The following is a 25,130-nucleotide window of genomic DNA, read 5'->3' as shown; positions in this document are numbered from 1 at the left end:
GAAAAGTCAGTGTTATGGATGTGACGAAATTCCGTTATGGATGTGACGCGTCTGAAATAGACATGGCATATGTTTAGAAAATCAGCAATTTAACCACCATAACCCTTTGAAAAACTCTCTAAATATCAGCTAAAACTATCAAAGTTCTTAAATAATATTTAGGATGGCTATTGTTTTGCTGTTTTGTGGATTTTAGCATACATTTCTGTGGCTTGTGGCAATAATATAGAATTGTACATGATCAAAGTTGATTTTAGCTTGGGTTTTACATTATAAGAAAGAAAGACTGACAGTGACATATTAGGTTGGTTACAAATTGGTTCAACTTATTCACATCTGTAAAATACAGGCCTAGGTGATATCTCTGGGAGTGGTTTTGATGTATTGCATGTTGCTTTATTTTTGCATGGTGAGGTTGACATTTACATGGAATTGCCCTTAAACAAATGAGACAAAAATATTATACTTGGTCATTTATTTATTGAGGAAAATGATCCAATATTACATATCTGTGTGTTAGGACTAGGACTGTTTTGGCCTCTAGAGGCCGCTGTTATTTCCTTTTCGTGTCATGTTTATTTTGGCCTCTAGAGGCCGCCACTGTTCCTGTGTTTTGTGTTTTTGTTAATTGCCTGTTTAGTCCTGATTATTTTCACCTGTGTTCAATTTAGTTTGTGTATTTATACCCCCTGAGTTCAGTCCTCTTGTCACGGAGTCTTTGTGCTGTTATGTTTATCTCCAGTTTCCTCTGTACTGTGTTCTTTGTTTTGCACTTTGCTTTTCTTTTGGATTTAGTAGTGACTGTGTTTTTTGGATCTTCTGAGCTTTTGCATTTTTGCCTTTTCCTTTTTGGACTTTAAACTTTTGATATTTTATTTTTCCCTTTGTCTTCCCAGTGTTGGATTATACTCTTTTTTTTTTTTTTTTTTTGTTTTGCCCTGTATATAGTGTATATAGTATAAATAAACCTTTTGATTCTTTTTCTACTTCCGCCTCACGCCTCTGCATTTGAGTCATCCCCCTGGTGGCCTAGTGGGGGTTTGCTGGATTATCACACCAATGAACCAGGTTCAAATCTCAGCAAAACCCTAACACTGTGACTGACAAAAGTATGTGAACTTCTAGGGTTAGCAGTTAATTTGAAGGTGAAATTAGAGTCAGGTGTTTTCAATCAATGGGATGACAATCAGGTGTGAGTGGGCACCCTGTTTTATTTAAAGAACAGAGATCTATCAAAGTCTGATCTTCACAACACATGTTTGTGGAAGTGTATCATGGCACGAGCAAAGGAGATTTCTGAGGACCTCAGAAAAAGCATTGCTGATGCTCATCAGGCTGGAAAAAGTTACAAAACCATCTCTGAAGAGCTTGGACTCCACCAATCCACAGTCAGACTGATTGTGTACAAATGGAGGAAATTCAAGACCATTGTTACCCTCCCTAGGAGAGGTCAACCAACAAAGATCACTCCAAGAGCAAGGCGTGTAATAGTCGGCAAGGTCACAAAGGACCCCAGGGTAACTTCTAAGCAACTGAAGGCCTCTCTCACATTGGCTAATGTTCATGAGTCCACCATCAGGAGAACACTGAACAACAATGGTGTGCATGGCAGGGTTGCAAGGAGAAAGCCACTGCTCTCCAAAAAGAACATTGCTGCTCATCTGCAGTTTGCTAAAGATCACATGGACAAGCCAGAAGGCTATTGGAAAAATGTTTTGTGGACAGATGAGACCAAAATAGAACTTTTTGGTTTAAATGAGAAGCGTTATGTTTGGAGAAAGGAAAACACTCCATTCCAGCATAGGAATCTTATCCCATCTGTGAAACATGGTGGTGGTAGTATCATGATTTGGGCCGGTTTTGCTGCATCTGGGTCAGGACGGCTTTCCATCATTGATGGAACAATGAATTCTGAATTATACCAGCGAATTCTAAGGGAAAATGTCAGGACATCTGTCCATGAACTGAATCTCAAGAGAAGGTGGGTCATGCAGCAAGACAACGACCCTAAGCACACAAGTCTTTCTACCAAAGAATGGTTAAAGAAGAATAAAGTTAATGTTTTGGAATGGCCAAGCCAAAGTCCTGACCTTAATCCAATCAAAATGTTGTGGAAGGACCTGAAGCAAGCAGTTCATGTGAGAAGAGTTGAAGCTGTTCTGTACAGAGGAATGAGCTAAAATTCCTCCAAGCTGGTGTGCAGGACTGATCAACAGTTACTGGAAATGTTTAGTTGCAGTTATTGCTGCACAAGGAGGTCACACCAGATACTGACAGCAAAGGTTCACATACTTTTGCCACTCACTATGTAATATTGAACCATTTTCCTCAATAAATAAATGACCAAGTATCATATTTTTGTCTCATTTGTTTAACTGGGTTCTCTTTATCTACTTTTAGGACTTGTGTGAAAATCTGATGATGTTTTAGGTCATATTTATGCAGAAATATAGAAAATTCTAAAGGGTTCAGAAACTTTCAAGCACCACTGGAGGCAGCCCAAAAGAAAGTTGACTGGGTTGTCTTATTTCAGAGTTTGTGGGTTGGTAGGTATTTCAGCTACCAAATGTATGTGCACAAGCACTGAAAAAGTGAGATTCTCATGGCAGGTTCCTGTTAAATATCAGTTCAAACGCTAAATGTTTAATCACTAATGATGTGCATGGAGCCATCTCAAACAACATACTCTTTCTGTTTTGATTTAAAGTGATTTAAACTGGAGGTCACAGCAGAATGAGTGATACTGAGTAGACAATCCTATCCTCGACATGATGCTTTAGCTGTCTATGTTTTTCACAGCTGCATTGCGAATCAGCCCGTGTCACTCACGCCAACCCTCCATACTCTCAGACACATCAGCAGCTGATGGTGATCGCTCGTCTACACCCAGTGACATGAACTCTCCTCACCACCGGACTCACTCCCTCTGCAATGTAAGAGCTGCCTGGCACCCTTGATCAAGTAATCATCCCTCCCAAATTCTCTTTTCATTTTCTATATTTCTTATTCCTTCACATCTGCACAGCAGCAGGGTTTTAGGGCTCAGCCTTTAACTTTACAAAATGGCCAATCCAAGCTATCAGATGATTTTATAAACTAAAAGGCTAAGCAAATAAATAAATTTTACACACACACACACACACACACACACACACACATATACTTAAGGATAGTGCTCAGATGGCTACATGACACCTACTGTAGATACATCCTTCTTACCAACTAATATATACAATCATGGGAAAAAGACAGGACACCTAATTGTATGTTTTTATTTATCAGGACTCAAATAACAATTGGTTGGTCCTCACTAACTTCTATAATCAAACAAATTACCTCAGATGACAAACAATACAACAGATTTCATTTCGTCATCCTCCCCAAAAAGTAAATCCTTCAGAAACTAGGTGGGGGGAAAAAGTACACTCTTCATATTTCCACAATCGTTAAGAGAATATTTAGCAGATTAATCAAGAAGTGTGACTGCCTATATAAAAGCAGAACTTTTGAAAGTTTGATGTTCTGGAGTACTCAGATGTGTGTCAACATCATGTCAGGGAAAAAAAGGACACCAGTCATGACCTCAGAAAAGCAATTGTTGCTGCTCATCACTCTGGGAATGGTTATAAGGCCATCTCTAAACAATTTGAAATTCATGGCAGAAATCACCATTCTACAGTGAATATAATTGCTTACAAATGGAGAGACTTAAAGACAGCAGCTAATCATCCCAGGAAAGGGTGCCGCAGTCCAAGGTCAGACCGTTTAATGCTCAGATATGGAAAGAAAAACTTTTTAACTACATCATGTGATGTACAGGCTTCTTGAAGCACATTGAATGTCTATGTTCATGACAGCAGAATCAATAAAATACTGAATAACTATGGCTTTTATGGAAGGATGGCTAGGAAAAATACAAAAACAATATTGCAGCAGAACTTAGGTTTGACAGATGATGATGATGATTGGAGATTGTTTTGTGGCCATAGGACCTGGGGAAACTTGCAGGCATTGAGACAATGATGAGGTCCACTTTATACCAGAATATTCTTGAGACAAATTTGAGGCTATCTGTCCAGCAGCTTAAGCTTGTCTAAAACTGAATCATGCAAAAGGACAATAAATGCAAGGAAACCAGCAAATTGATACCTGAATGGCTAAGGTGTTAGAATGGCCAAATCAAAGTCAACACCTCAACCCCAGTGAGATCTTAAGAGAGCTATGCATAAATGAATGCCCCTCAAACATCAATGAACTGAAGCAATGTTTTAAAGAAGAGTGGGCCAAAATATCTCCAAAATGATGTTTTCCCCACCTGGTTTTTAAATGTTGGTTTACTTTTTGGGAGAAAATGACAACATATTGAAATCTGTGGCGAGATCTTTTGTTTTGTTCGTTTGTTTTATAGAAGTTGAATAATTACAACAGTTGTTATACAATTGAATAATTACAATTGTTATTTAGGCCCAGATAAATAAAAACTTAGAAATGAAATTGGGTGTATTTCCTTTTTCAAGCAAATGTAAGCTTACATAAAGACTGCATAAGCAAAGCTAGGGCCTAGTGGTTAGAAAAGCAGCTCTGGGACGAAAAGATCAATGGTTTGATTCCCTGGACCAGCAGGAATGGCTGAAGTGCCCTTGAGCAAGGCACCTAATGCCCACCTGCTCCCCAGCCTGCTCTGGGTATGTTGTACATTGCTCTGGAGAAGAGCATCTGCTATAAATGCCATTAATGTAATTTATCAGTTTTGTGTCAAGTTGACATGAAACCTGAGTTAAGTGACGATAACCCCAATTCCAAAAAAGTTGTGATGCTGTGTAAAATGTAAATAAAAACAGGATGCAATGATTTGCAAAACCTTTTTGACCTATATTCAATTAAATACAATAAAATGACAAAATATTTCAGGTTCAAACTGATTAAATTTGATTTTTTTCTCGTAAATATACTTTCATTCTGAATTTGATGCCTGCAGCACATTCCAAAAAGTTGGGACACGAGCAACAAAAGACTGGGAAACTTGTGGAATGCTTTAAAAAAAACTGTTTGCAACATTCTACAGGTACACAGGTTAATTGGTAACAGGTGATAGTATCATGATTGCATATGAAAGGGGTGTCCTTGAAAGGCTCAGTTATTCACAAGCAAGGATGGGGCGAGGGTCACTATTTTAAGAACAATTTATCTCAATGTACAATTACAAGGAATTTAGGGATTTCACCATTTACAATCTATAATATCATCAAAAGATTCAGAGAGCCCAGAAAAAAATCTCTGTATGTAAGGGGCAACATTGAAAACCGACATTGAACACTCATGACTTTTGATTCCTCAGGCAGCACTGCATTAAAAATGTGAAACAGCCCTGTAGCGGGTTTAACGTGTGGGTGGAGCACAGAAGACGGCAGGACAGAGATCAGGATGAATATCGTGTTTTTATTGCCGCACTTTTCAGTCGGGCATTCAATAAGCAACACTCGGAGATTTACACACACACACACTCCGTGTACTCCTCTCGGCAAGCTCCCCTCTGCTCTCACTCTCCCTCCTTAAATAGGGCGCGGTTTACTGGGGAGAACACACACAAAACACAGGTTAATTACACTCAGGTGTAGCGATTCTGCCACTTACCTTCCCCAACTCCGCCCTCCTGTCACAGACTGGCGCTTGACCACGCCCCCGCTGCCACATACCCCCACCGCCCGACTCAGGCCGGGCGCCCGTCCGGCCCGCAGCCGACTCCCCCCCCCCTTGACGGGAGAGGAAGTCTGCCACGACCATCTGCGCCCCCGGCCTGTGGACCACCTTGAAGTTGAAAGGTTGGAGGGCCAGATACCAACGGATGATCCGCGCGTTGGCATCCTTCATGCGGTGGAGCCACTGGAGGGGCGCGTGGTCCGAACAGAGGGTGAAAGAGCGCCCCAGCAGGTAGTAACGGAGGGCGAGGACCGCCCACTTGATCGCCAGGCACTCTTTCTCGATTGTGCTGTAGCGCCCCTCACGCACTGACAGCTTTCGGCTGATGTATAACACTGGGCGATCCTCTCCCCCCACCTGCTGGGACAAAACGGCCCCCAGCCCTCTGTCCGACGCATCCGTCTGTAACAAAAAAGGGAGAGAGAAGTCAGGGGAGTGCAAAAGTGGCCCCCCACACAGTGCAGCCTTTACCTCAGAGAAAGCCCGCTGGCACTGCTCCATCCACTGGACCAGATCTGGCGCCCCCTTTTTAGTGAGGTCAGTCAGCGGGCTGGTGACGTCCGAATAATTAGGTATAAACCTATGATAATAGCCAGCCAGCCCCAGGAACTGTCTCACCCCCTTTTTGGTCTTGGGCCTCGGGCAGGCTGCAATCGCTGCTGTCTTATTAATTTGGGGACACACCTGCCCGTTACCCAAGTTGAAGCCCAGATACCGTACTTCCACCCGCCCAATCGCACACTTCTTCGGGTTGGCAGTGAGCCCCGCCTGCCTCAGCGACCTAAGGACGGCCCTCAGGTGTTGCAGGTGCCGCTGCCAGTCATTACTATAAATGATGATGTCGTCTAAGTAAGCGGTGGTGTGGGGCCGGAGGACCCGGTCCATCAGCCGCTGAAACGTAGCAGGCGCCCCAAACAGCCCAAACGGAAGTGTGACGAACTGGTGTAAGCCGAACAGTGTGGAAAAGGCCGTTTTTTCCCGGGATAATGGAGTCAAGGGGATCTGCCAATATCCCTTCGTCAGATCCAGTGTCGAGTAAAAGTGAGCCGTGCCTAGTCGATCGAGCAGCTCATCAATACGAGGCATTGGGTACGCGTCGAATTTAGACACCTCGTTGACTTTTCTATAGTCCACATAGAACCGGACCGAGCCGTCGGCCGTGGGAACCAAGACCACCGGGCTGCTCCAGTCACTGTGGGACTCCTCGACGATGCCCATTTCGAGCATGGCCTGAAGTTCTTCCCGAACCACCTTTTTTTGTGTTCGGGTAATCTATAAGGACGGCTACGCACTACCACCCCCGGGGGCATCTCTATGTGGTGTTCTATGAGGTTGGTGCGACCGGGCAGGGGCGAGAACACATCCGAAAACTCGGCCTACAACTGGGCGACCTCCGTGAGTTGGGTCGGGGAGAGGTGGTCTCCACAGGGGACCGGAGAGGTGCGAGATGCCAATGACCCTTTTTGGACCTCCGGCCCCAGCTCCGCCTTCTCCGGAACTACCGACACCAATGCCACGGGGACCTCCTCGTTCCAGAGTTTCAGCAGATTGAGGTGGTAGATCTGTAGCGCCCCCTCCCTGTCCATTCGCCTAACCTCATAGTCGACATCCCCCACTCGCCGTGTGACCTCAAAGGGCCCTTGCCACTTGGCAATTAATTTGGAGCTCGACGCGGGCAACAGGATGAGTACCTTATCTCCCGGAGTGAACTCTCTAAGGCGCGTGCCCTTGTTGTACAGGCGGGTTTGCCGTTCCTGGGCCTGCCGCAAATTCTCCTGAGTTAGGTGGGTGAGCGTGTGGAGTTTTGCGCGCAGATCCATAACGTACTGAATTTCGTTTTTGCTCTGTGAAGGTCCCTCCTCCCAATTTTCCTGCAGTACATCTAAGATGCCACACGGCTTACGCCCATACAATAATTCAAACGGGGAGAACCCCGTGGAGGCTTGGGAGACCTCTCAAACTGCAAACAACAAGGGTTCGAGCCACTTATCCCAGTTACGTGCGTCCTCACTTACGAATTTTTTGATAATGTTCTTGAGGGTGCGATTGAATCGTTCAACTAAACCGTCCGTCTGTGGGTGATACACGCTGGTGCAGATCGGCTTAATACCCAGTAGCCCATACAGTTCGCTCAGTGTTCGTGACATAAACGAGGTGCTTTGGTCAGTCAGAATCTCTTTCGGGATTCCAACCCGGGAGATGACGTGGAAGAGGGCCTCTGCAATACTACGTGCGGAGATATTGCGGAGAGGCACCGCTTCCGGGTATCGCGTTGCATAGTCCACCAGAACCAATATAAAGCGGTACCCTCATGTTGACCAATCTAATGGCCCGACGAGATCCATCCCAATTCTTTCAAACAGGGTCTCGATTAATGGTAGGGGACGCAAGGGCGCTTTTGGAATGGCCGCTGGATTTACTAATTGGCATTCGCGGCACGCCGTACACCACTTACGGACGTCGCCGCGAATCCCCGGCCAATAGAACCGGGCCATTATCCAGGCGAGTGTCTTATCCTGCCCGAGGTGTCCCGCCATGGGATTAAAGTGAGCCGCCTGGAATACCAATTCCCGGCGGCTCTTTGGAATTAACAACTGGGTGACTCGCTCCTTCGTCTGAGTGTCCTGCGTCATTCAGTATAACCTATCCTTCAAAATGGAAAAATAGGGGAAAGACGGGGTGGCGTTCGGCTGGAGCGTTTGACCATCGATTACTCTCACTTGGTCAAACGTGTGTCGCAGAGTCTCATCTCGCGATTGTTCCAGTGGGAAATCCACGAGGGATTCCCCAATAGAAAGAGGAGGGGCCGGGGGCTCCTCACTCTGTCGCGGAGATGACGTAGACGGCTCTGCGACCGCAGCTCCAGCCAAAGCGACACCGGGACCCTCCCCTGACAACCGGCAGGACCCACTCTTTACTAGGCGTGCCATCAACCCCCGAAATCCCGGCCAATCAGTCCCCAAGATCAAAGAGTGGGTAAGGCGAGGATTAACCGCCGCCTTCACTATTGATTTTTCCCCTCTGAAATGTATGTGGACCGACACCAACGGGTAGCTGTGAATATCGCCGTGCACACACAACACCTTCACCCCTCGTGCTCCCCCCAATGCCTCGTCTTGCACCAGGCTTTGGCGGATCGAGGTCTGATTTCAACCTGAATCCACCAACGCCTGTTATGTCGCCCCTTGTACACTTACCGGTATGCGATACGCTCCGGCCTGATCGAGGGCAACCTCTGGCGCGTCGGGGATCCGCACCACCGCCCCCACCTCCATCGCTGCACACTGTTGCTGCAGGTGGCCCGGTTCCCCGCAGCGCCAGCAAACCGGCCCGGGCCTCCCCTCTGCAGCTGTGTTTTGAGGGTCACTCACCTGAGGGGGGGGGAGAGACAGACACAGAAGGGAGAAACGGGAGGGCACCATGGGTGCGGCGGGCCGGCTGGGGTGGAGCCGGCCCCCGCCTCCATGGTGGGGGAATGGGGCGAGGACGGGACACAGGAGGAGGGGGAAGAGAGAGAGAGAGAGAGAGAGAGAGAAGAGGAGAGAGAAGACGATATCATCCATTGTCCTGCTGCCGGGACAGCCGCCAGATGATCCTCCGCCAGTCCTACGGCCTGATCCAGCGACGCCGGGCGGTGGCACTGGACCCACTCCGCGGTTCCGGCGGGTAGGCGGGCGATGAACTGTTCCAGCGCCACCTGGTCGATGATTCCCTCGGCGTCGCGATCTTCGGCCCTCAGCCACCGCCAGCAGGCGTCCCGGAGCTGCTGGCCGAACGCGAACGGGCTGCCGACTTCCTCCAACCACAGCGCGTGGAAGCGCTGGCGCTGCTGCTCCGACGTGCGCCCCACGTGCTGGAGGACAGCCCGGCGAAGGTCGGCGTAGGCCAGCCGGTGGTCGGCGGGGAGCTGTAGTGTGGCTAACTGCGCCTCTCCCGTCAGGAGGGGGAGGAGGCGCGCCGCGCGCTGCTCCATCGGCCACCCTGAGGCTTCGGCGACCTGCTCGAACAACGCGATGAAAGCCTCAGGGTCGTCCTGCGGGCCCATCTTGGTCAAGGTGAGGGGAGATGGGCCCGCGGCCGGGGTGCTGGTGGACCCCGCCGACGCGAGGAGGCGCCGGAACGCCTCTCGGTCTTCCTGTTGAGCCAGCACCAGGGCTTCGAAGCGGTGCTCCTGCTCCTTCCGGAGCGTGACGAGTGCCTGGTGCTGGCTCTGCTGAGCCGTGGCGAGGGCGTGGACCAAGTCCGCGAACGGGGAGGATTCCATGGGGCTGCAGGACAGGTGCTCCACCTTTCCGGGTTTCGGCACCACTGTAGCGGGTTTAACGTGTGGGTGGAGCACAGAAGACGGCAGGACAGAGATCAGGATGAATATCGTGTTTTTATTGCCGCACTTTTCAGTCGGGCATTCAATAAGCAACACTCGGAGATTTACACACACACACACTCCGTGTACTCCTCTCGGCAAGCTCCCCTCCGCTCTCACTCTCCCTCCTTAAATAGGGCGCGGTTTACTGGGGAGAACACACACAAAACACAGGTTAATTACACTCAGGTGTAGCGATTCTGCCACTTACCTTCCCCAACTCTGCCCTCCTGTCACAGACCGGCGCTTGACCACGCCCCCGCTGCCACAAGCCCTTATACAATAATTTCAACCATGGATGTCTTTTTGAATAACACCAACGAACTCCTGCAAGTAGATCCTGTGTGTCTGTGTGTGTGTGTGTGTGTGTGTAATATACAGTGCCTTGCAAAATTATTCATCCCCCTTGGTGTTTGTCCTGTTTTGTCATGTTACAAGCTGGAATTAAAATGGATTTTGGAGGGATAGCACCATTTGATTTACACAACATGCCTACCACTTTAAAGGTGCACATTGTTTTTTTTTATTGTGACATAAACAATAATTAAGATGAAAAAACAGAAACCTGGAGTGTGCATAGGTATTCACCCCCTTTCATATGAAACCCCTAAATAAGAACTGGTCCAACCAATTCACTTAATAAGTCACATCATTAGTTTATTAAGCTCCACCTGTGTGCAATCAGCATCACATGATCTGTCACATGATGTCTGTATAAATCAACCTGTTCTGGAAGGATCCTGACTCTGCAACACTACTAAGCAAGCAACATGAAAACCAAGGAGCCTCCAAACAGGTCAGAGACAAAGTTGTGGAGAAGTATAGATCAAGGTTGGGTTATAAAAAATATCCCAAACTTTGAATATCCCAAGGAGCACCATTAAATCCATTATAGCAAAATGGAATGAACATGGCACCACTACAAACCTGACAAGAGAAGGCCGCCCACCAAAACTCACAGACTGGACAAGGAGGGCATTAATCAGAGATGCAACAAAGACACCAAAGATAACACTGAAGAAGCTGCAAAGATCCACAGTGGAGATGGGAGTATCTGTCCGTAGGACCACTTTAAGCTGTACACTCCACAGAGCGGGGCTTTATGGAAGAATGGCCAGAAAAAAGCCAGTGCTGAAGAAAACACATCTGGAGTTTGCCCAACAGCATGTGGCAGACTTCCCAAACACATGGAAGAACATTCTCTGATCAAATTAGACAAAAATTGAACTTTTTGGCCATCACAGGAAATGCCATGTGTGGCGCAAACCCAACACCCTGAGAACACCATTCCTACATTGAAGCATGGTGGTGGCAGCATCATGCTGTGGGGATGTTTTTCATCTGCAGGGACAGGAAAGCTGGTCAGGACTGAAGGAAAGATGGATGGCACTCAATGCAGGGCAGTTCTGGAGGAAACCCTGTTTGAGTCGGCCAGAGGTTTCAAACCGGGATGAAGGTTCACATTCCAGTAGGACAATGACCCTAAACGTACTGCTAAAGCTACACTCGAGTGTTTTAAAGGGAAACATTTAAATGTCTTGGAATTATCTAATCAAAACCCAGACCTCAATCCAATTGAGAATCTGTGGCATAACTTGAAGATTGCTGTACACCAACACAATCTATCTACGGTAACTTGAAGGAGTTGGAGCAGTTTTGCCTTGAGGAATGGGCAAAAATCCCAGTGGCTAGATGTGCTAAGCTAATAGAGACATACCCCAAGAGACTTGCAGCTGTAATTGCAGCAAAAGGTGGCTCTACAAAGTATTGACTTTGAGGGGGGGTGAATGCCTATGCACACTCCAAATTTCTGTTTTTTCATATTAATTATTGTTTGTGTCACAATAAAACAACAAATTTCACCTTTTCACGTGTTGACTTATCTGTGTTGGTAAGCGACATTATTGAGACTAAACTTTTGTTCCAACACATAAGGACTCTGACTTACGCAAGGACTTATGGGAGGGAAAAGGTTCCGGTTATCAAAGACCTTTGATCCTCTGCTCCAATCGCATAAAGTCGTGTGCCAGAAGCAGAGAGTCATTCCTTGACAAGCACTGGAGTAAGCCAGTCAAAAATTTGGGTAAGATCGAGTCCTTATGTGTTGAAACAAAAGTTTAGTTTCTATAAAATTTCACCTTTAAAGTGGTAGGCATGTTGTGTAAATCAAATGGTGCTAACCCCCCAAAAGTCCATTTTAATACCAGCTTGTAATGTGACAGAACAGGACAAACACTACTAAGGGGGAATGAATACTTTTGCAAGGCACTGTGTGTGTGTGTGTGTGTGTGTGTGTGTGTGTGTGTGTGTGTATATATATATATATATATATATATATATATATATATATATATAAAACCCCGATTCCAAAAAAGTTGGGACAAAGTACAAATTGTAAATAAAAATGGAATGCAGTGATGTGGAAGTTTCAAAATTCCATATTTTATTCAAGAACATAGATGACATATCAAATGTTTAAACTGAGAAAATGTATCATTTAAAGAGAAAAATTAGGTGATTTTAAATTTCATGACAACAACACATCTCAAAAAAGTTGGGACAAGGCCATGTTTACCACTGTGAGACATCCCCTTTTCTCTTTACAACAGTCTGTAAACGTCTGGGGACTGAGGAGACAAGTTGCTCAAGTTTAGGGATAGGAATGTTAACCCATTCTTGTCTAATGTAGGATTCTAGTTGCTCAACTGTCTTAGGTCTTTTTTGTCGTATCTTCCGTTTTATGATGCGCCAAATGTTTTCTATGGGTGAAAGATCTGGACTGCAGGCTGGCCAGTTCAGTACCCGGACCCTTCTTCTACGCAGCCATGATGCTGTAATTGATGCAGTATGTGGTTTGGCATTGTCATGTTGGAAAATGCAAGGTCTTCCCTGAAAGAGACGTCGTCTGAATGGGAGCATATGTTGCTCTAGAACCTGGATATACCTTTCAGCATTGATGGTGTCTTTCCAGATGTGTAAGCTGCCCATGCCACACGCACTAATGTAACCCCATACCATCAGAGATGCAGGCTTCTGAACTGAGCACTGATAACAACTTGGGTCGTCCTTCTCCTCTTTAGTCCGAATGACACGGCATCCCTGATTTCCATAAAGAACTTCAAATTTTGATTCGTCTGACCACAGAACAGTTTTCCACTTTGCCACAGTCCATTTGAAATGAGCCTTGGCCCAGAGAAGACGTCTGCGCTTCTGGATCATGTTTAGATACGGCTTCTTCTTTGAACTATAGAGTTTTAGCTGGCAACGGTGGATGGCACGGTGAATTATGTTCACAGATAATGTTCTCTGGAAATATTCCTGAGCCCATTTTGTGATTTCCAATACAGAAGCATGCCTGTATGTGATGCAGTGCCGTCTAAGGGCCCGAAGATCACGGGCATCCTGTATGGTTTTCTGGCCTTGATCCTTACGCACAGAGATTCTTCCAGATTCTCTGAATCTTTTGATGATATTATGCACTGGAGATGATGATATGTTCAAACTCTTTGCAATTTTACACTGTCGAACTCTTTTCTGATATTGCTCCACTATTTGTTGGCGCAGAATTAGAGGGATTGATGATCCTCTTCCCATCTTTACTTCTGAGAGCCGCTGCCACTCCAAGATGCTCTTTTTATACCCAGTCATGTTAATGACCTATTGCCAATTGACCTAATGAGTTGCAATTTGGTCCTCCAGCTGTTCCTTTTTTGTACCTTTAACTTTTCCAGCCTCTTATTGCCCCTGTCCCAACTTTTTTGAGATGTGTTGCTGTCATGAAATTTCAAATGAGCCAATATTTGGCATGAAATTTCAAAATGTCTCACTTTCGAGATTTGATATGTTGTCTATGTTCTATTGTGAATACAATATCAGTTTTTGAGATTTGTAAATTATTGCATTCTGTTTTTATTTACAATTTGTACTTTGTCCCAACTTTTTTGGAATCGGGGTTTTGTATATATATATATATATATATGGGCGGCACGGTGGTGTAGTGGTTAGCGCTGTCGCCTCACAGCAAGAAGGTCCTGGGTTCGAGCCCCATGGCCGGCGAGGGCCTTTCTGTGCGGAGTTTGCATGTTCTCCCCGTGTCCGCGTGGGTTTCCTCCGGGTGCTCCGGTTTCCCCCACAGTCCAAAGACATGCAGGTTAGGTTAACTGGTGACTCTAAATTGACCGAAGGTGTGAATGTGAGTGTGAATGGTTGTCTGTGTCTATGTGTCAGCCCTGTGATGACCTGGCGACTTGTCCAGGGTGTACCCCGCCTTTCGCCCGTAGTCAGCTGGGATAGGCTCCAGCTTGCCTGCGACCCTGTAGAAGGATAAAGCGGCTAGAGATAATGAGATGAGATGAGATATATATATATATATATATATATATAGTGGTGCTTGAAAGTTTGTGAACCCTTTAGAATTTTCTATATTTCTGCATAAATATGACCTGAAACAACAGCAGATTTTCACACAAGTCCTAAAAGTACGGTAGATAAAGAGAACCCAGATAAACAAATGAGACAAAAATATTATACTTGGTCATTTATTTATTGAGGAAAATGATCCAATATTACATATCTATAAGTGGCAAAAGTATGTGAACCTTTGCTTTCAGTGCCTGGTGTGACCCCCTTGTGCAGCAATAACTACAACTAACAGTTTCCGGTAACTGTTGATCAGTCCTACACACTGGCTTGGAGGAATTTTAGCCCATTCCTCCGTACAAAACAGCTTCATCTCTGGAATGTTGATGGCTTTCTTCACATGAACTGCTCACTTCAGGTCCTTCCACAACATTTCGATTGGATTAAGGTCAGGACTTTGGCTTGGCCATTCCAAAACATTAACTTTATTCTTCTTTAATCATTCTTTGGTAGAACGATTTGTGTGCTTAGGGTCATTGTCTTGCTGCATGACCCACCTTTTCTTGAGATTCAGTTCATGGACAGATGTCCTGACATTTTCCTTTAGAATTCACTGGTATAATTCAGAATTCATTGTTCCATCAATGATGGCAAGCTGTCCTGGCCCAGATGCAGCAAAACCGGCCCAAACCATGATACTACCACCACCATGTTTCACAGATGGGATAAGGTTCTTATGCTGGAATGTAGTGTTTTCCTTTCTCCAAACATAATACTTCTCATTTAAACCAATAAGTTCCATTTTGGTCTCATCCATCCACAAAACATTTTTCCAATAGCCTTCTGGCTTGTCCATGTGATCTTTAGCAAATGGCAGATGAGCAGCAATCTTCTTTTTGGAGAGCAGTGGCTTTCTCCTTGCAGCCCTGCCATGCACACCACTGTTGTTCACTGTTCTCCTGATGGTGGACTCATGAACATTAACATTAGCCAATGTGAGAGAGGCCTTCAGTTGCTTAGAAGTTACCCTGGGGTCCTTTGTGACCTCACCAACTATTACACGCCTTGCTCTTGGAGTGATCTTTGTTGGTCAACCACTCCTGGGGAGGGTAACAATGGTCTTGAATTTCCTCCATTTGTACACAATCTGTCTGACTGTGGATTGGTGGAGTCCAAACTCTTTAGAGATGGTTTTATAACCTTTTCCAGCCTGATGAACATCAACAACGCTTTTTCTGAGGTCCTCAGAAATCTCCTTTGTTCGTGCCATGACACACTTCCACAAACGTGTTGTGAAGATCAGACTTTGATAGATCCCTGTTCGTTAAATAAAACAGGGTGCCCACTCACAACTGACTGTCATCCCATTGATTGAAAACACCTGACTCTAATTTCGTCTTCAAATTAACTGCTAATCCTAGATATTCACATACTTTTGCCACTCACAGATATGTAATATTGGATCATTTTCCTCGATAAATAAATGATCAAGTATAATGTTTTTGTCTCATTTGTTTAACTGTGTTCTCTTTATATACTTTTAGGACTTGTGTGAAAATCTGATGATGTTTTAGGTCATATTTATGCAGAAATATAGAAAATTCTAAAGGGTTCACAAACTTTCAAGCACCACTGTGTATATATATATATATATATATATATATATATATATATATATATATATATGAAAACAAAATAAAACATTTAAATCTCCTGCCACAAAGCGATGTCTGAAATTCCCTTTCCTTCTACCAAGAATGGCCCAAACCGGAAATGACACAGATCGGGGAACCCCTGCCTGGAAGGCACGCTGACAGAACATGGCTGAAAACATGTGGGTGGTCTTGTATGATGGGGATGAAGAGGAGTTAGTTGGGGAAGAGGAGGTTAGAGAGTAGGAGGCAGAGGAGGAGAGTGAGAATCTAGGGCTTGGGATAGAGCCCTATTGGTTTGAGCCATACCAGGACCGTCACATTGACAGCCACAATGAGATGAGTTACTGCCACTCAGATCTCGGCAAGCTGACAAGTGGACATGGTGGAGGGATGATTGTAACAGACCACCTGTTTTTGTTTACATTATTAGTTACCAATCCCAGCTGTTTTTAGAATCTTTTACTAACGTAATTATTAGTATAATAGTAATTCCTATCAATAAGTTATAACTCAGGCCAAGATAAAATAATTGTTTTTGTTCCAATTTGGCAATTGCCTATCAAATACCAACCTCCCAAAAGCACAGTTTGGCACAGAGATGTGTCGCTTAGTTTAGACAATTGTTGTGGAAAGTAGTCACTAGACTACAGCCAGTATACCAGAACAGTGCTAGTGTAGATCTACTCTACTTGTTTTATTAACTGAAAGCTAAAATAAAATATTTTTCCTGCTACCTAAGAGTACCTACCCACTGTTCAAGCCTGTTTGTGTCATTGTTTTCAAGCATTTTCAACACTTATGTCAGTGGAATACCTTGCAGTATTGAAGACTGCAGGAGGGTTTTTTTTTGTGGAAAAACGATTGTTTAGCAAAAACTGAAAAATAAATGGTTTGTTCAGCTAAATGTAGAAAAGGAAAAGTTTGTTCCTGTAAGCTCTGAAAAAAAAGTCCATCACCTCCATGGAGAAGCTGAAAAATAGGATGTGCCAAAGAGAAACTTTGCCTCAAATTTTTCTACACTTTGCACAGTCTTTTTATATTATGCATATTATCACTCATAAAACACGTGAAACAGAATCTGTCTGGATTTTCAGCAATCATGTACCTGCATTATGTTGGCCAACATGTCACCAGTGAAAACAACTGGAAGTTTCAATACTTGACAAAAGCTCTTGTAATAACAATGCTGGTGTAATCACTGAATATCATAGCATTTGATAACCAGAACTAATAAAAAAAAATTAATAATCAATAACCTGGCAATACTGAAATGCAAGTGCACTTTTCAAATGCACTCTTACAAGTACATTATAGTAAATGTATGGAATACTGTTCATGATAGGACGGTATCATCAAAATGCTGAATTGGTTAACCTTTGAAACTGCTTTACAAGCTGAAAAAGATGACTATGGCAAGACAACACTAGAATAATAGCACCTCAAATACTGAGTACAGTGTTAAAACAAAATGTCTATTTGGCCATGCGCTTGGAAAAAAAAAGTTTGTTCATTTACCTGAGAAGAAGAAAAAGTCTGTTTTCGGTTTGGAGTGGAAAAAAAAAGTTGGCACAAGGGGAAATCCATACCCTCCCCCACATCATCTGGTCTTGATTGTGCCGCTTTGGTGGGTTGGGTTTTTTTTTCCACATATTATCAAAGGCTTATTATTTGCAATCGTGTTGGGGGTGAAAGTTATCATAACTGTCTTTATTTTCACGGAGTCATAGGGAAGAGTGAATTTATTTAGGTGTCTGTATTATTTGAATATAGGTCAAAACAGATTTGTAAATCATTATTTTCTGTTTTCATTTATGATTTACAGAGTATCCCAACCTTTTTGGAATCTGGGCTGTAGATTTTCCATATAGTAAGCTTGTTATCGCGCTTTCTGTGCTGACTTATATTAGAACAACACAACAGCTGATTCTGCAGCTCAGTGCACTTCTGGTATGTCAACATCGCAAAAGGGTCATGTGTCATAGCCAAGTGAAGGTTAAACTGGAAAAAAATTAGCACTTCCATAAGCACTTCCAAAAATTAAAAACCTCTGCTGTCTCTTGAAGTAAATATTGGTGGTATCAGAGGTATTATAAACCTGCTGCATAATGCCTTAACTCATCTCATTATCTCTAGCCGCTTTATCCTTCTACAGGGTCGCAGGCAAGCTGGAGCCTATCCCAGCTGACTACGGGCGAAAGGCGGGGTACACCCTGGACAAGTCGCCAGGTCATCACAGGGCTGACACATAGACACAGACAACCATTCACATTCACACCTACGGTCAATTTAGAGTCACCAGTTAACCTAACCTGCATGTCTTTGGACTGTGGGGGAAACCGGAGCACCCGGAGGAAACCCACGCGGACACGGGGAGAACATGCAAACTCCACACAGAAAGGCCCTCGCCGACCCCGGGGCTCGAACCCAGGACCTTCTTGCTGTGAGGCGACAGCGCTAATCACTACACCACCGTGCCGCCCTTAACAAAACCTAAAAAATAATAAACTCCTTTATACTGACAGATAATATCCATGTAAAACATGTTCGAGTGTTCATATTTGTACCTGTATACTGTGTCAGGCCCGGCGCCAGGAACAGTTTACTAAGGGGGCAATTAGAAATCGCAAGGGGGCAAATATTTTTTCATATAGTGTAGTGATGGCGGTCTGACAACGTGTTTCAAACAATTAACTGCGCCAACCACAAAACCACGGCCCCGAAGGTTGCTTTAGTCCGGGAAAATCATGTGGCATATCACCAGGGCAGTTGCGCTTTATCAACCCCCGTGCCCACCTGTTAACCCTCCCCTCCAATTTTCTCACAGACACGCGTTACAACCGGAAAGATGCCAAACATAAAACAACACACACAAACCTACAGGCAAGTCATTTAAATTTAAAATACATACAAATAGCTCCGCGGCATGAAAACAAAACGTCAATGCAAGTCTAAGGTACTTGGCTCGGCGGCCAAAATAATATTTAAAAAAATCAACAGACCCCGCGGCTGCACCAGTAATAGCCTTCCTGACTCGCACCAAGTCAACGCTAACCACTTAATCCGCGATCCCAGCTTAGGCGTGTAGGGGGACTAAACACTCTGAAGTGATGAATTTTCACCCCTGCTGCATGGGGGGTGACGTCAACGACACATATTCTTACGCTATTTGCGCACAAAGCGGACCATATATGAACACATACACCAACATAAACGGAGATAAACTTAGCCTACAAAGAAAGAAAATGGATTCACAATATTGTGATTGAATTCGTTTAATTCGGTGGGGGAAAGACTACTCCCGCAAACTGACTGCATATTGCAGGATATTGCAGAGACAGTGCACTTGTAAGTGTACATGTAAAACCCCCGCTAGCGCGACCCCTCCCCTTGTCCTTATCACAGGTCTGTGTGTGCGCGGCTGTGTCAGCATTTCACACATACACCCACAATAACTAGTAGTCCCCAGTAGTTAGGATTGATACATATGTCTAAACAGGGTTAATATTAAATTCAGGCTTTTTGAAATAATCCTACCTTAATACAGTTGAATTCTACGATTGCAACGTAAGAATCATAACAACCAATCAGATTTGTTCTACCGTGCCAGTTTTAGTAGTGATTTATGTGAAATGTATTTTTGTGCAATGCGCAACCACTTAATATTTCGTATTTGAAAATGCAAATTATTAATACGTCTATAATACATTATATTTTCATAAGAAAACAATTAAGTGATCTGAGTCTCCGTTGAGGGGGCGGGGCTGTAGCCACGAGGGGGCGATGCCCCCTTTCGCCCCCCCATGGCGCCGGGCTTGTACTGTGTACAGATTTTGTTTTAAAAGAAAAACGATGTCCCTGGGCACTGACAACGTACTCCCTCCGAAGTTCACATTTCACGCTCTGAGGAGAAATTATGCGAAAGAATCCGAGACTGTGATGTTACTTACACGCTCAATGACATACCAAAGCTAAGGAAATCTAGTGGATACATTGCTTCTAAATTGTTGTAAACAACACTGAAGATGCCAGAGTGTCAAACACACACACACAGAGTAATGAGCAGACTCGTGCCGAGGCTTTGGGACTCTCTTGCTGCCTTTGCCAGGTACTCAGGTGGGGTTTACATTAGACCGTATCAGCGGATCATCAGATTAACGTTTTTAAAACGATTAGCGTACACACAGCAACACCAATACACGATTCGCGTGCACACAGCAACACCAATACACGGATACGCTCGGCTCCGCAGGCATCCTGCGCTCCAAATCACTCCGCCCTGAACAGCGAGCGCCCTCTGGAGGGTGCGCACTCCGGCCCTGCGCAGGTCACAGAGTGCGCGAGTATAGCGCACGAGCAGTGATTCGGGACTGAGCCGCTGTGTGTGTGATCCCAGTGCATATCACTTACCACTTGCAAGTGGAAGGATGGCAAGCCTAAAGACAATCATAACTACACAATGGGCAGTATTTGCATCAGTATTTGCAGTATTTTCATACTTTTATACTCTTTAATGAAAGGTGATACAAGGCGGAAGTCTGCGCCGTTTTTCCGCAGTCGCGTCACATGACCAACGCCAGCGAATCAGGAAGGTGGATGTCACAGTGACGTAGTCCAATGACGACGCCAGCTAGAGCTCAGCACAGCGTATCCGCGTATTCTCAATGTTTACACAGCACCGGACCAGACACGATCTAGATTGAATACGTGGACCCTGGCGGATTCCCGTATCCCGGCGTTTCCAGGCGTTTTAATCACTGGCGGCTCGTTAATAGGGGCGATTTGGGCGACGCACTCCCAAACAGGGAGGGAGATTTTTTTTTTTATCTGCTCCTACTACCAACAGTAATGTCATTGTCCAATCAGGCTAAGGTCGTGCCTGGTGTAGCCACATCCTTTTGGGGCGATTTCTGTCAGGTTCAGATTTGCCCCAAAATCTCCCATTGACACTAATGGTACGTACGTTTTTTTTCGAAAATCATGCTCCCAATGCATTTTCTATTAGGTTTTATGTGCTCGCACAAGCAGCGTGCTTACGTCATATGCCTGTTGCGTCGCGCAAGTGTTGCCAGATTGGTTTTACAGTAAGTGCATTTTGGCGGGTTTTGAACGTAATTTTGGGCTGGAAAACGCAACTTGCGCGGGAAATGTGTGAACATTCTATGAAGAAGATGGCGAGTGTTGAGTGCAACAATACGATAGCGTCTCTGAAAGAAGTTCCCTTTAGTCGTCGTACCAATGAGGAGAAAACGGCAATCAAACAGCTAGGACCTCCTAGACCGAATTTAAACATCAAGCAAGTGTCTACGAAGGGGGAGAAGACCTACTCAAGAGGTTTTAACAAGAACTGGTACCACCGGAAAACTTGGCTAGCTGGCTGTGATGTAGTCAATGCTCTTTTTTGCTACCCTTGTGTTCTCTTCCACCCTGGAAGTAGCACAGCAGATGGTACAGTGATATCTGATATTTGAATTTACTAGGCAAAAGTTGTTTTTGTGTGTGTGTGTTTTACCAATGGCAGTTTAACATTGCCATGCTTGGAATATTTCAGTAGCCTCAAGTTCTCTCTGACTTGGTGTAAATTAAGCATATTTTCAGTTTTTATATACTGTACAGTATATGTGTTCATTGGAGCCAGCAGCACCTTACCTTTTTTCCAACTTGTTAAGCCAAGTTGCACTGACTACAAAACCTTGTGTAACCTTGTGTGTGTATATAGCTAAATAACTAAAGCCTCTTGTGTTCATTGACATGCTTGTAATACTTTAAATTTCCTTTTAAGGCATGGCTTTCTGGAGGAATTCTTGGGGAAAAAAACTGCAGAATTTATTTAGAATTATTTGTTGTTAAAATGGTGCAATTCCATATAAAAAAACCACATAATTAAGCTGCACATGTTTGTTTGATGGTTATGCTTTTCTTCATCTTTTTCAAAACTTAAATAAGCACTTGTTTTGGATTTATATCCTGCCACTTTAATTGCATTCTTTAGAATTGAAGAAATTAGAATATGTTTATAATTAAGAATTTGTGTCTACTTATTATAGAATACTGGAATAATATGATAAAATAAATGAGTAATGTAATATTAATTGATTGTGATGCCAAATGTTTTGCTTTGAAGGCTTCACAATGAATCTTCCTTAGTTTTAGCCTGGCAAGCCAGACTAAATGTGAATATTTGCCACTCGTAGGCAAAAATATTTTTGGCCGCTAGGCGGGTGGGTCTAGTTTACTAGGCTACCTTAGTTTGCCACCTTTAACTTGTTTAGTGTTGCCACCTAGTGGAGAGAAGAGATATTGTCTATATTGATATCTGAATTTACCAGACAAAAACAAGTTCGGCCAATTGATTTGCTACCTAGGTCGATTTACTTCAGTTCTGTGGACATTTACGGTCCGTGTAGACATAACGGGGGAAAATTGCCCCCCCCGAAAAAAAATTCAGGAGCCGCCACTGGTTTTAATGTAAACGGACAGTGCATCCGCGAAGAAAACGAGACAGATACGGTCTAATGTAAACTTGGCCTCAGTGGGTTTTTCCCCCCCCTTCAAAAAAATTAAAGATTTCCTTGTATTTTTGTGACAGTACTGCGTATGCATTATCTAGCTGAGTTAGAGTCAGACTTCATAAAAGTGAAGTCTGTTGGTTTGCGTGTTTTTGGCCAGTAAAAATCACATGGTTAAAGAACATGTTTGATTAGATTTTTAGAATTAGAAACCTTTATTTGTCACACATACATTACAGCACAGTGAAGTTCTAAGTTCTTTATCTGAATTCAACCCATCTGAAGCAGTCAAAACGCGCGCACGGAGGACCATATATATGTATGTGTGTGTGTGTGTGTGTGTGTGTATAAAGAATTAGAAACCTTTATTTGATGGCTCTATGTTACGAAGGTAGTAAATAGCATTTGAGTGCACTGGTTACATCACAGGCAGATATCTGGTTTCAGTGCAAATGGCTGTGCCTAGGTAAGCCTATTTTTAACAACATCATGCAAAAATTATTAAAAATAACTTAAAATTGATAAATTGTTATAAAATTTTATTTTTGGGGCGGCACGGTGGTGTAGTGGTTAGCGCTGTCGCCTCACAGCAAGAAGGTCCTGGGTTCGAGTCCCGGGGCCGGCGAGGGCCTTCCTGTGCGGAGTTTGCATGTTCTCCCCGTGTCCGCGTGGGTTTCCTCCGGGTGCTCCGGTTTCCCCCACAGTCCAAAGACATGCAAGTTAGGTTAACTGGTGACTCAAAATTGACCGTAGGTGTGAATGTGACTGTGAATGGTTGTCTGTGTCTATGTGTCAGCCCTGTGATGACCTGGCGACTTGTCCAGGGTGTACCCCGCCTTTCGCCCATAGTCAGCTGGGATAGGCTCCAGCTTGCCTGTGACCCTGTAGAACAGGATAAAGCAGCTAGAGATAATGAGATGAGAAATTTTATTTTTAATTCAAACGTGTGGTGGGGCACAGCAGGGCACTTGCCGTGATCGGCAAACAGCATTTATTTTGGGGTTTTGCTTTACTTTAAATAAATTGAGATTGATGTTTTGATGTATTTTGATGCTGACATTACATCATAACCATTATGTGATATTTCATAGTTGCACAAGTTTGAAATCAGTTGCCATGATATTCTATTGTAATTTCGCCCCAGAAATGTCATACATTGGGCGTTATTTCAACTCGATAAAACTAAGTAAGCCTTACAATAGCAGAAGTCTATTTTAAATGTTTATGTAGCCTTATTACCTTTGCCAACTTTGTTGGAGAAGGTTGTTTTCGTCTCCGTTCATTTGTTTGCCTGTTCCCAGTGTAACTCAGAAAGCAGTGATTTTGATGAAATTTTGAGGAAAGGTGGGCCATGGGCCAAAGGAACAACTGATTAGATTTTGATCCAAATCCAGATATGTCTGTGGATCCAAATATGTATGCATGTTCAGGATTTTTTTTGTCTATTCCCAATGGAACTCAAAAAGTAGTGAATGGATTTTGATAATTTGGTGTACAGCTTTAGTATTATTCTAGGAGCAAGGTTTCCAACTATTCATTTTCCAACAAACTTAAAATTTTACAGAGAAAACTCTGTATACCATTAAAGAAAGTAACAAATTAAGCAATAGGCTATTTTTAAGATAAAAGCATTGTAGAGGCTCTAGAAACAGAAACAAATCAGCCAGTGTGTCCAGAATAGCAATTTTTACAAGATTCTTGTAAAAAAAAACACCAGCCTTGTACATAAAAGACCTGATACCATTTTAAAGGCAGAAGGTAGTCAATCTATATATTGATTTGGTGTTTGTTTGTTTTTTTACTGCTTACTTTTTACTGTTTAAATCAAGTGATTTGATTTTGATGTTGGTATGTGGCTTGGTGGAGGAAATGCACTCTACCCAGTGCCCTTCTAGTTTGAATTATAATCAAGGGATTGTGAAGGTATTATGTAGCTTCTTGAACATAAACCTTAAGTAGCATTAACAAAAGTAAAAGACCAGATAAGGCTGAGACTGAATCCCTGTTTCTGAAGAGACAATTGTTTTCTGCTAATCTACACACAAACTCTGACTGACTAACCCCATACTCACTTGATTTGCTTTTGTTGGCTCAGTCCATGGAAGACCTCGAGGACCAGAAGCATAAGAAGAAGAAAAAGGAGAAGATAAGCCTGGGTTCGCTCTCCCGAGTGTTTGCCCTGGGAAAATCCCAACGCAAGTCTCTGGACCCTGGTCTGTTTGATGGTACTTCCAACCCTGATTATTATATTGAGGAGGATACCGAATGGTGACTAAAAGTGTTCATGCATGTGTGTGTGTGTGTGTGTGTGTGTGTGTGTGTGTGTGCGTGTGCGCATGATTGAGCATGTTTGTGTGTAGGAATTTGTTTGAGTACATGGGTCTGTGTGTGCAATATTTGCTCAAAAAGCACAAGAAAGAGAAAAATCTGCTGCCTCATTTAACTGTACATAATATACAAAAGATAATGTATGTACATTTATTTATATATATATATATATATATATATATATATATATATATATATATTAGTGTGTAGATATAGATA

General features: G+C 43.8%; 1 protein-coding gene across 1 annotated transcript in view; it reads left to right on the top strand.

Annotated features, from left to right (window-relative positions):
- Positions 1-24,855, top strand: part of LOC132874200 (kazrin-like) — a 134,141-nt gene extending 109,286 nt beyond the window's left edge. The window contains 2 exon segments of the mRNA XM_060910189.1: positions 2,800-2,933; positions 24,679-24,855. Of these exon segments, the coding sequence (XP_060766172.1) occupies positions 2,800-2,933; positions 24,679-24,855 (311 nt within the window).
- Positions 24,856-25,130: the final 275 nt, after the last annotated feature.

The sequence above is a fragment of the Neoarius graeffei genome, chromosome 26 (genome assembly GCF_027579695.1).
Source record: "Neoarius graeffei isolate fNeoGra1 chromosome 26, fNeoGra1.pri, whole genome shotgun sequence".
Taxonomy (NCBI): domain Eukaryota; kingdom Metazoa; phylum Chordata; class Actinopteri; order Siluriformes; family Ariidae; genus Neoarius; species Neoarius graeffei.
This window is presented reverse-complemented; position numbering and strand designations above follow the sequence as displayed.